At 41.8% G+C, this 12,593-nt stretch overlaps 1 protein-coding gene across 1 annotated transcript in view; it reads left to right on the top strand.

Moving 5' to 3' along the window:
- TNNI3 (troponin I3, cardiac type) overlaps positions 1 to 11,890 on the top strand; it is a 33,590-nt gene extending 21,700 nt beyond the window's left edge. The window contains exons 6-10 of the mRNA XM_075840815.1: positions 1,429 to 1,560; positions 2,354 to 2,443; positions 6,297 to 6,482; positions 7,922 to 8,027; positions 11,798 to 11,890. Of these exons, the coding sequence (XP_075696930.1) occupies positions 1,429 to 1,560; positions 2,354 to 2,443; positions 6,297 to 6,482; positions 7,922 to 8,023 (510 nt within the window). The 3' untranslated portion in view covers positions 8,024 to 8,027; positions 11,798 to 11,890. The remainder of the gene's footprint in view (positions 1 to 1,428; positions 1,561 to 2,353; positions 2,444 to 6,296; positions 6,483 to 7,921; positions 8,028 to 11,797) is intronic.
- Positions 11,891 to 12,593: the final 703 nt, after the last annotated feature.

Genomic DNA, 12,593 nt, shown 5'->3' with positions numbered 1-12,593 from the left:
TAGCAAGTAGCTGTCGGCTATTGCATTCGCTGCACATATCATCCACCTGTTTGAACTGTTATTCATAGGTGGTGAAGATTACACCCTATATGGGGTTGATTTATATAGGTCTGGTTGAACTCAAGAATATCTACAATACTTTTTTATAAATAAAACTTTCAATTTTTTGATATTTAACTTATGGTTAATAAATATTTCTAAATCCTTTCTACTCAGAGTGTGCTGGTTTGGTCCGGGAATACGATTTTTTTTTTCCTTTTTTTCATAGTTTACACAATAGATGTGCATTAATTTCAATGGTGCCGGACCGCAACAGCTGCAGCCCCCACACGGTCCGTGTAAACCATGGCCGTGTGTTTGGGCCTATAGAAATTATAACCCCACATATATGAATCACATAAGCAACACAAAAATTTGACAGCACATTCCAACAAAATGAAACAAACACATGTCTGACTGCAAATTTATACAGCACACAAGAAAATGGCGACAGCACTCTGCGAACACTAATGCCACCTAAGCCACTAAATATAAATAAATATGCATTACTGCTAAATGTACTTACAACAATGTACTTTGATCAAATTGTGTGAGCCCACCTGCCACGACAAGGTGACCACTATGAGGTGAGAGAGAGGGAGACTCTCTGTGAAATCAGTCACACTAAGGCTTCGTTTGCATCTGCGTCAGGCCTCCATTCCGACATTCCGCCAGAGCTTTCCGTCGGAACGGAGCCCTAACTGACACAAACTGAAACCAAAGGTTTCCGTTTCCATCACCATTGATTTCAATGGTGACGGATCCTGTGCCAATGGTTTCAGTTTGTCTCTGTTGTGCAAGGGTTCTGTCGTTTTGACGGGATGAATAGCATAGTCAGTGCCAATGGTTTCAATTTGTCTCCATTGTGCAAGGGTTCCGTCGTTTTGACAAGATGAATAGCGTAGTCGACTACGGTATTCATCCCATCAAGACAACGGAACCATTGCACAACGGAGACAAACTGAAACCATTGGCATCGGATCTGTCACCATTGAAATCAATGGTGATGGAAACGGAAACCTTTGGTTTCAGTTTGTGTCAGTCAGGGCTCCGTTCCGACGGAAAGCTCCGACGGAACGTCGCCCTGACGCAGATGTGAACATAGCCTTATGTATGGGAATGTATCTGGAGATTCTCAGACCTGGAGATATGCAAGATACAGTAGTGATCACGGGGGTAGGAATTTTACTTTACTTCCTTCAGTAATCATATTAAAGGGCACTGCAGTCAGCCTCCCTCAGGCCTGAAATGGCTGATAACAGGGAACAGCAACAGCAACAAATGGTGATAAAATAGATTTTACATTTGGTGTTCAGTCACATATTAGAATTGCTCTGCGTTGGTGATACTTTTTTTTTGTTTTTTCAAATGTCTTATTGTTCGTTTTAGAGTCTGATGCTGCAGATTGCTAAGAATGAGATGGAACATGAGGAAGAAGAGCGGGCCCAGAAGAAGGAGAGGTTCTTGTCTGAACACTGCGAGCCCCTACAACTTTCTGGACTGTCTCTTTCTGAGCTGCAGGTAAAGGATACAGAAGTACAGTGCAAGTTTTAACGGAAAAGTATAAGTATCAAAGCAAAGTGTGAGAACATAGCATACAGATACGGAGGTCGTATTGTATCAGATGTACTCAACACAATTCTGGAACTGGACAATTATAGATCATTTATAGGTCATGATCAGGAGACGCCTTAAACCCTATATTAGAGAATTGCGTTTTCTAATAACCTATGCATTTATTAAAGTTAATATCCATTATATAATTTTTAAGTCCAAAATTCTATGCTGAATTATTTAATTTATTTCTGTAAAGAGCAGCTCCGTATTGTTATACTTGATAAATGATATAACTCTAGCGGCATTCAGTCACCACTAGGAGGAGCTCACTGCATGGATTTATACAGCTACTACTGAATTCAGTGGGAGCTGTCTAAATCTGTATGCAGTTAGCTCCCCCTAGTGACGGCTGAAGGTAAGCGCTATGTCAGTGTCATGGGAAGCAGTTCATTGTCAGGCCCCACCCCCATAGTCCCCATAACGTTTGTATACCCTACCTCTATGGAGTATGTTATTGCCTCTGCTTGCCCTTTTTTTTTACCATGATCCGCCTGTTTCCTCCGGCACACAATATGACATGATGCCTCAATTGTCCATGTGCAAACCTTAATCATGCTATTCTGACAATATTGTGAACGCATATAACAGTCTTCTCTTCTTTCTTTCTGCCTGTCCTTGAAGGCTTAACAACAAAAGACATCGTCCTTAGTATGGTGGCCATGTTTATAATAAAAGTTTCTTCTGTTTTGTCTTGTAGGATCTGTGCAGAGAACTCCATGCAAAGATTGATGTTGTGGATGAGGAAAGATATGACAAGGACGCTAAAGTCCAGAAAAACATTACTGAGGTACCTGTTCCCCTTTATGAAACTAAAGCCATTTTATATCACATTTGAGTCATGCAGTTGAGTTGCAATATATACACACAGATACATATACAGTTTTTATACTTCCACACAATGCTCACACAATGCATCCATTTATTACCCATACAAATGCTTAAATAATACCTCCAAACAGTACCTAAATAATACCTCCATACAGTACCTAAATAATACCACCAAATAAGCTCTACTATACCCAGCTACCGGAGCTGACAGTGGAGCTAATGTTTCCCCTGCTCACTCTCAGGTTGCTTCCAGGGATCCCATCCCAGAGGGCCCTAGGCAATTGCCTTGTTTGCCACCCCTTAAAATCGTCCCTGGGTATACTTTCTGAATTCGTTTGAATCTGTTTAATGAGGGTACTGAATAGTGCAGGCTACTACGCTTTCAGAACCACAAAATTGTTTTGCATATGTCTGCACAGTACACGTTTAGATAACTGTACACGTTTAGATAATCGGTCTAAAGAGAAAAAAAATAAAAACCAAAAATCCTTCACTTCTTCTTTAAAAAAAATAAAAATGGATCTGTCGAATAAATACGAACTGAGCTCAACTGTACTCCTTTATATGAGCTATATGTGGCCAGACCTCATCAGGTCGCAGTGTTCTCCTTAGAATGATGATGATTTGTAGGTGCCAGAATGAACCACTAGAGGGCCCTCATGCTCAGTCTATTAGGAGGTTCTCATAACATGCAGTTCACTGTAATAAAATAATCTAATAGAATAGAACCTGTTTGCAACCAGATAAGAACAGAAATATTAAAATTCTGTCCAAAATATATTATTGAATGGACAAATAGCTAAATATAGTGATATTATAGTGAAATATAATGATTTTTTTTATGGTTTTCCAATTTGTCCGTAAAAAATATTGGCTGTCCGAGATTTTAGGATAAATTGTCCAGAAAAATATAAAATCAAGTTGGTAACCCTGGTTGTACCAGTGTATACATTTAAAGGGGTTTTCCAGTCCCTAAAAATGGATGGCCTAATTGATGGCCTACCCTCAGGATAGGCCATCAATATCTGATCGGACAGGGTCTGACTGCTGAGACCCCCGCCGATCAGCTGTTTTGAAGGGGTTGCAGCGCTCTTACGAGCACTGCGCCCACTTCAAAATAGCTGATCGGCAGGGTCTCAGCAGTCAGACCACGACCGATCAGATATTGATGGCCTATACTGAGGATAGGCCATCAATTTTTAGGGACTGGAAAACCTATTTAATGTGGGCAGACAAATCATGGTGTTTTTACATTTCTAAAGATGTCCTATCAGGATTCATATTAAATCAGATTTTTTGGGGGATTTCTAAATTCACCATTATTTTCAGAAGCCGGTCCTGAATAGATCAGCATATTAATGGGGTTGTTTTGCTGGGACAACATTTTGTTTAGGGCTCCATGACAACATTTGCTTTCCCACAAGTTGCTGTAAAATTGTGGCATTATTGTAGCTTGCATTCACCCTCAATGTTTCTCTATTCGTGATGTACCTAAGATAGAGGCAGGGTATGCAGCGTCTATGAGAGGGGAACCTACTACCAAACTCCACCTCCCCCCCCCCCCCCATGCCAATTTCAATCTGCAAATTAAGAAATTGGTTGCTGGGCATTTTGGCGCACACCCCATCTTCTTTCAGGATGAGTAGCACTGGGCAGACTTGCTTTCGTATCATTTTCTGCCATATCTATGTGACACCAGAAAGTCAGTTTTGCTGGATTTCCCCTTTTAGGAAGAAGGAAGTGCCGCTCTTATCTTCTTCACATTACCCCACTTGTCTTTCTCAGCATTCAGAAACCACACCCTGAAGCCTCCTCGGAGTGAGACTATGACTTGTGTTTTATTAGATATAAATAGCAGCCTCCCTGAGCAGCACAGATAACCCTTTACTACTGCGCTGCTCTACCGGAAAGATGCTCCTTATAAATCGCCAGTAAATAGAAATTCTTGAGTCGTCCTCATCTGTCGAGTCGCCAGCAATCCTATTTATTGTTTATGAGTCTAGTAAAATAAGTAGTAGAGTGACTGAAGACATAATATGTTCCCCTTAAACAGGACAGCATAGTATGTAGACCGATCTGCTTTAATAACCAATATGGCCACCATTATGGCTTCTGCAGAGGGTTAATATCCAGCTCTCCTAGAGTGCTGAATGGTAAACAGTCAATTGCGCCCCCTACTCCAGACCGATTAGGATATAAGGAGTTTGGAAGGTTTAATAGTGTCCATGTTTCCCAATTACTTGAGGTAATTTACAGTAGATTTTTCATCGTTTTCTAAAAATAAAAAAATATTATTATGATGTTGTTGTTGTTTTTTTAAATTGATCATTATTGTAACAATATTCAAGAAACATTTGAAAGTTTATTTTCCCACTTCCGCTGGTATATGGAAGAGTTGCATGAATAGCAATTCCCGAATATTTACGAAAATGGGTTGTCCAGGATTACAAAAACGTGTCTGCCTTTTTCCAAAAACAACACCACACCTGTCTACAGGTTGTGTTTGGTATTACAGCCCAGCTCCATTCACTGCAACAGAACTGAGCTGCGATACCAGATACAACCCATGGACAGATGTGACTTTGATATTGGAAAGGAGCAGCCATGCTTTTCTAATCCTGTAAAACCCTTTATAGGTAGAGAGACACAGTGAAAACACTGGAATTTCTGCAATGAAACAAGCAGCATATTAGGGTATGTTCACACGCAGAGTCAAAAACGTCTCAAAATACGGAGCTGTTTTCAAGGGAAAACAGCTCCCGATTTTCAGAAGTTTTTTGTGGCACTCGCGATTTTCGCTGCATTTTTCGCAGCTTTTTTTACGGCCGTTTTTGGAGCTTTTATCAATAGAGTCTATGGAAAACGGCTCCAAAAAGTCCCAAGAAGTGTCCTGCACTTCTTTTTCGCTCCGTCGGAACAGAACGCCATTTTACATTGAAATCAATGGGCAGATGTTTGGAGGCGTTCTGCTTCCGATTTTTTTCCCGTTTTTCGGGCGTTTGTGGCCCTTACAGTAGCAGCAAAGTGGATGAGATTTGAGAAAATCTCATCCACACGCTGCAGAAAAAATCCACAGAAGATCAATTTATGCTGCGGATTCGCTGCTCCTCTGTTGTGGGTTTTCCATGTTGAATTCAATAGGGAGGTAAAACCTGCAACAAATAGGTAAATGTTGAGATTTTTGCAGCGGAAAACTGCGATTCCATCGCAAAAATCGGAATTCAGAAAAAAAAATCTTTGTTTAAAAAAGTTCATACTTACCACTTGGCGTTGTCATAGCGACGCAATCCTTTGTTCCGAGCACAGCCTGGCCTCCTGGGATGACGTTTCATCCCATGTGACTGCTGCAGCCAATCACAGGGTGCATCGGTCAGATGGACTGCACCACCATCCCTGAAGGCCGGGCTCGACTCAGAGCAGAGGAACGAGTCACTATGAGAACGGGATAAGAATGAACTTTTTTTTAATCAGTATTTCTGCAACGGAGATTCGGCCCAAAAAACTGCACCAGAATTTGGTGCCGTTTTTCGAGTGGAATTCCCTGCGGCTTCCAGGATGGATAACACTGTGTGTAGTTACGCCTTGTGTGCACTTACCCTAAAAGAGAGTCAGCCCTAAAGGGTTTATTTTTCTAGGTCAACCCCTCTCCCCTCTGGCGGACCTGGCATGTCTTTGTAATACATGGTTGGCCATTCATTTGAAAATAAATTATACTGGATACTTTTTAATGCACTTGATGATATTTTGTTTTCTTATTTTAGTGTATAACCAGCCCTATCCTTCTTTAGTGTTACTAATCTTTGACTTTATAGATTGAGGATTTGAATCAAAAGATTTTTGACCTGCGTGGAAAGTTCAAACGCCCGACGCTGAGAAGAGTGCGCCTATTAGCTGATGCCATGATGCGGGCACTCCTGGGTACTAAGCACAAAGCCGCTATGGACCTAAGAGCTAATCTCAAGCAAGTGAAACAAGTTAAAAAAGATGATGCAGATAAAGTAAGTCTGATTTTTCTAAAAAGGTTCCGCAGTTTATGCATCATCAGAAAGAGTGCACACAGGTGATTTATACCATAAAACAATGGACAGAGTAGATCAATGCGAATATCATGTCTATAAAGAAATACTGGCTCCACTAGAAATTACAGCATCCAGTAAGGGGGGCATTTATTTATACAGATGATGGGGTGGTCCAGTTAATGACGGTGTCATGAACTGGAGGAAGCAGACAGGAAATCTCCCTAAAATCTGCTTGGAAAATCGGCGAAAAAAAAAATGAATTTGAATCTTTTGTCTGCTGTATATCTATGGGTCCTGCTGTAGGTGTAACTACTTTGTGTGTACTGCAATGTGAATATGCGATTAGTTTATGGTCGCTGCTATGTGTCTGGATGGGTAATTCTATGTGGTTTGAACTAAAGTAATAGCATTTATAATAATAGATGATAATTACTAGTGGGCTGAAACTACTATTTGGCTTAAACTGTACAGATTTTGCAATGCAGAATATTCGCAAGGTGGCACCACTGTGGAAGTTGCAATGGCATATAGTAGTGCTGTGACCACTTCATTGGCATCACTAAATCTGATCTCAGAGAAGACAGTGTTGTCTTCAAATTACAACCAAAATTGCTTCCATTAATGAGCACATCCACCATGACTTACACGCAGCTCACCATTACTCATGGAGTGTTGTGATCCAATAACTCCTCACCCAACTTCCAGCAGTTCTGTCCTCTGTTGTTCCCACAACAATCCCCCCTCCTCCAGAGCTCCTGATGCTGCTGGCCATGAGGCCAGTGTTATTTTCCTCCTTACCTAGGCCCTTGCTCTTTATCTATCTAGGCCCACTAACTTGTCATTTTGGGCCGCATGTGCCCCCCCCCCTCATTATGGCTCTGTGCGGTCATCACCGACTCCTTTTTCACATAGGGCTTCTGCTGTCTATGTGCCCTCCTGATTCTGAGGGTCAAATATTCTCTCCTGATGGCAAACACCATTGGTACCATCTCGTATCAGTATCTTTCTACACATCACAAATTACAGCTTTACAGAGCAGAATATGGTGGCAATGCCCTATACTATTCATTACACATCAGGTAAAACTAGAAACAATCAATCTCTCATGAGCTGAAGCAAATAAGTTTATCAGAAGTTTGTACAGGGAATGAGGTGCTTCTCAACCGCTGCTGTCGCTGCACAGGCCAGCTGAATCCAACATTAAGGAACTCAAACTGTGTTATACATAGTGCAGGGCCTGAGGGGGCGGAGCATGACACAGGAATTCTAATAACAAATAAAGAATCTTTGTGTCATGCCACGCCCACGCCCCCTTAGGCACTATTTATAACAAAGCCTATCTGTTTTGCCCAGAGTACTTTATATATATATATATTCAGGAGCAATACATTACAATGTCTACTTGGTCTGTTATTTAGGAAATACGTGAAGTTGGAGACTGGAGGAAGAACGTTGATGCTCTCAGTGGAATGGAGGGCAGGAAAAAGAAATTTGAATCGTCTGGTGCAGTGCAGAGTTAAGAAGGTATATTCAATGTGGTGTCAATTTATTTATCCCAGTGGTTTTTATCCATTTATATATAATATGATATTATTACATTTTATGACATCTTTGAAATACAACAATTTAGGATTTTTTTTTTACTTTCGAGATATAGAACTAGAAAATGACTAGGGTGTAGTCTACCTGAGCAAAAAGTGTAAATTCAAACATGTTTGGGTGAGGGAGCTGCTAGGTGAGGGCACCACACTAATACTTCTTCCCCTAATTTAAAACAGTCAGTGCTCCACTTTTTGATGAAAGAAAGTGTTGATTGGTAGAAGGTCAGTGATTCATTGGACTCTCTTCAGCACTATGGAAGTGATTGCCCCTTGTCTCATCGCTGCTTTGTGTATGGTAGTATTTGATCTGCGTGAGAAATTTAAAGTTGTTGAGAAAAACAGGAGTAGATCCCGTCAGAGGAAAGACGGGAAATCCTTCCCAATAAAAAGCTTTCCTGCTTTCCTTGGATGGGATCCACTCCCTGTTTTGAATAGAAGTATATGGTCTTCACATGTAAACATGGAGGTGGAAACATAGCCTTACCCTGTGATCAAAAGGTGAAGCTCTGCTGGCAACAGACACCTATCCAAGTGAATAGCTGCCATAAAGTAAACTCTCTTAAAACGCTGTAGCGGGGCCCCTACCTGTCATGTGTCATTTATAATACTGGTGTCTTATGTGGCAGAGGGTCCTTTGGGCTCTCTCAGGTACCAGAACCCAAGTGTGACTGCTGCCACTGCACCACCCCATAGCTTTACCTCTGCGTATTTTTACTTTGCCTGTTTTTTTGTTGTTGTTGTTTTTTTAATTATTTGATGCTGCAACTCTTTCTCCTCCCCAAAACTTTCTACTTCACCTCACTTGCTTGCAAACAGACTTTAATGTACAAAGAAATTATGAAATTATGTAAAGGGTGGGGGACTGATATGCTGTTGGTAACCAGACATTTATACAACGATTAGCCATAACATTAAGGCCTCATGCACACGACCATAGCCATGTCCATGGCCGTGATTTTCGGGTCGGCCTGCTGCAGAGTGACACCCGCAAGCCGGCCGCAAATCTCAGGTCGTGTACATGGCCGCATCCATTATTTCCTATGAGCCTGTAATAAGACACGCCCGTTCATTCTGCGGTCCAGGCTCCTGGACCATGCACGGACCGTGGAAACCACGGTCGTGTGCATGGGCCCATAGAAATGAATGGGGCCGGAATTTTCCCGTGGATTTTCGGGGGAATTGCGGCCGCAAAAGCACGTTCGTGTGCATGGGGCCTAAGACCACTGACAGGTGAAGTGAATAACATTGATTTTCTAGTTACAATGGTGCCTGTCAAGGGGTGGGATATATAAGAGAGCAAGCGAACAGTCAATTATTTAAGTCGGAAGCAGGAAAAATGGGCAAGTGTAAGGATCTGAGTGACTTTGACAAGTGCCAAATTGTAATAGCTAGATGACTGGGTCAGAACATCCGCAAAACGGCAGGTCTTGTGGGGTGTTCCCTGTATATAGTGGTAAGTACCTAACAAAAGTGGTCCAAGGGAGGACAACAGGTGAACCAGCGACAGGGTCATAGGCGCCCAAGGCTCATTGACACGCGTGGGGATCAAACACTAGATCATCTTGTATGGTCCCACAGAAGAGCTACTGTAGAACAAATTGCTGAAAAAGTTACTGTTGGCTATGATAGAAAGGTGTCAGATCACACAGGGCATTGCGCCTACAATCAGTAAGTGAGCATCAGAACTGAACAATGGAACAATGGAAGAAGGTGGCCTTGCCCGAGGATTAACGTTTTCCTTTGGATGTACTATGGGAGGACGACAAGCTGGAGGAGGCAGTGTGATGACTTGGGTAATGTTCTGCTTGCAAACCCTGGGATCTGGCATTCATGTCTGTGTTACTTTGGCATGTGCCACCTACCTAAACATTACTGCAAACCCAGTTCACCCCTTAAACGGTATTCCCTAATGACAATGCCCTCTTTCAGCAGGATAATGCGCCCTGCCACACTGCAAAAATTGTTCAGGAATGACTTAAGGAACATGACAAAGAGTTCAACGTGTTTACTTGGTCTCCAAGTTCTCCTAAACTCAAGTCTATCGAGCATCTTCTGGGTTGTGCTCCATGGAGGCCCCACCTCAGAATTTACAGGACTTAAAGGGAAGGTGTCATGATTTTTTTTTTTTTATTATTATATTGCTTTTAATAAAATATAAACAAAAATTTTATATATTAGTGTTGTCACATTCTAATTTTTACTGTGTTCAAACTTTTACTTCTCTATAGGGCTGCCATTTTTTTTTTCACCTCTGTATGTGTCGATTAACGACACATACAGAGATGGAATATGGCACATACAACCCCATAGAGAATGCGTACGGGAGCTGTTCCATTCTCAGAAGCGTACGCCGTCTGTGTGGGAACGGCACATGCGCCGCTCCCACACAGACCAAAACGAAGCTCATTCGCAGAGCGAAATCCGGCGTGGCTTCCGGCCATATGTTCAGGCACAAGGAATAGGAGCGTAGACCAGCGGAGGTGGCAGGTAATTTATGTTCGTGTATGTGATGTGTGTATTATGTTCGTGTGATACTGTCTGCTGAGCTGTGTACCTAATCCTCCTACAATGTGCAGTCGCTCAGAAAATGGCGGCACACAGTGTAGGAGGTTTGAAGATTCAAACCCTTCCTTCTCCTGGCACTAGCCAGAAGAAGGGAGGGGGGATTGTGTGAGGACACTAGAGGAGAGTGTGTCCACCCCAAATTTGCAGCATAAATCAATGATGTTGCTTTACCACATTGACCATGCTGCAATTTTGGGAACTGCTCCCTCTAGTGCCCAGCACAAGGAAATGTTATAAATTAGAATCTAATTTATAATATTTCTTGACTTGTGAAAAAATTAAAAAAATTAAAACAATGTGTAATCACTCAAATACTAATTGTTTAACTGAAAAAAATATATATATATAATTTCTAGCGACACATTCCCTTTAAAGGATCTGCTGCTAATGTCCTGGTGACACATACCATAGGCCACCTTCAGAGGTCTAGTGGAATCCATGCCTTGACAGGTGAGAGCTGTTTTGGTGGCATAAGGGTTATCGACACAATATTAGGCAGGTGGTTTTACTTGTTTTTCGCCTCACCCGACCTCGGCCTTGTTCCTGGATTATGCTCCTGTCTTGTCCTTTGGTTTTGTCACCCGATTCCTGTAGTTCTACGCCTGGTATCGACTACTAGCTTAACTCCTGACTTTAGTTCTGTCTCGTCCTATTGGCTACTTTCCTGACTCAGCTACAAGTTCTCTGCTACATTGCACCTGCCACCAATCGGTCACTATTCTGGGGACGTCACCTAGAAACAGACCGAAAAAATCTGCACCCCAGTTTAGTTAGTGCCAAACCGATTGTGACTTAGAGGATCCACTTCTCTGTGTATTCTGGTGTCATATAGTAAATGTATTAATGCAGAAAGAGACTGATGGAATTGGGTCAAAACTAAAAAGTCACCCTATTTCAGGCACTATTTGGCATCCACTGAATATTCCTTTAAAGTCTGATCATGGGGTGTGGGGAGGGGGGGTGGAGTTTTGACCGATGAGATCCCTGCAATCCTGAGAACAGGGTTGGCTAGTAATTGTTTATGAGATCAATAGGTTTTTGAATGCCATAACTCAGTTTAAAAAGTCTTCCTCTAGATACAGAACTATTGGAACCACACTCTTACACTTTGTTTCTTGTTTCTTTTAGGTCACAAGTAGCACATATGGAAACACCTGCCAAGATCCCTTGTTCCTTTATGTTGAGGTTATTTATCGTTTTAGTATTTTGTGCTTGTGATGAGAGGACAATAAGGTTATGTTCAAATGTTGCCTATGCTCTGTATTACTCATCACAAATAAAAATGTAAAAGATATAAAATATGAGGCTACAATTGTTGAATACCAAAATCATTGAGTCAGGGGGTGTGGGGGGGGGGGGTTCTTCCCCTTCTTGGGGTTCCACTGTCATTCAGTAATGTCAGAAGATTACATTGGGGGAAATCCATGAGCCTGGCCACACTTTTATGCCTGGTTCAAGTAGGTAATTAATGTACCCAAACCCCTTCAGTTCTGGTCACATCTACAATAAAACACCAATTAAATTAAAGGGGTAGTCCGCTGCAGACAGCTGCTTCAAAGAATCCCTCCTGCTCTAGAAGACTCCACATGAACATGTATTACATGGTCACCCATTCATTTGAGTGTCTTTAGATTTAGGGGATTCTATGAGAATTAGGCACTGAATCCGCTAGCATTCCTTCGGCAATGCATGTGAATGGAATATTTTATACCCCATTCACATGCTCTGGAAAAAATCTATTTAATTTAATTACAGTGGAGCTGATCAGCATGTGAATCCGCAGCAGAAATCAGAGTTTCACCCGCAGATTTTGCCTCAGATTATCTTCAAAATCCACAATGGATTTGCCTAGGGCAAATCCTGATAGTGTGATCATATCCTCATACCTATTGGAAACGCCTTTTAAGACATATGATCAATTCTG

Source organism: Rhinoderma darwinii, chromosome 10, assembly GCF_050947455.1.
Source record: "Rhinoderma darwinii isolate aRhiDar2 chromosome 10, aRhiDar2.hap1, whole genome shotgun sequence".
NCBI lineage: Eukaryota > Metazoa > Chordata > Amphibia > Anura > Rhinodermatidae > Rhinoderma > Rhinoderma darwinii.
The sequence above is the reverse complement of the archived record's forward strand: the minus strand, read 5'-3'. Positions and strand labels throughout refer to the sequence as shown.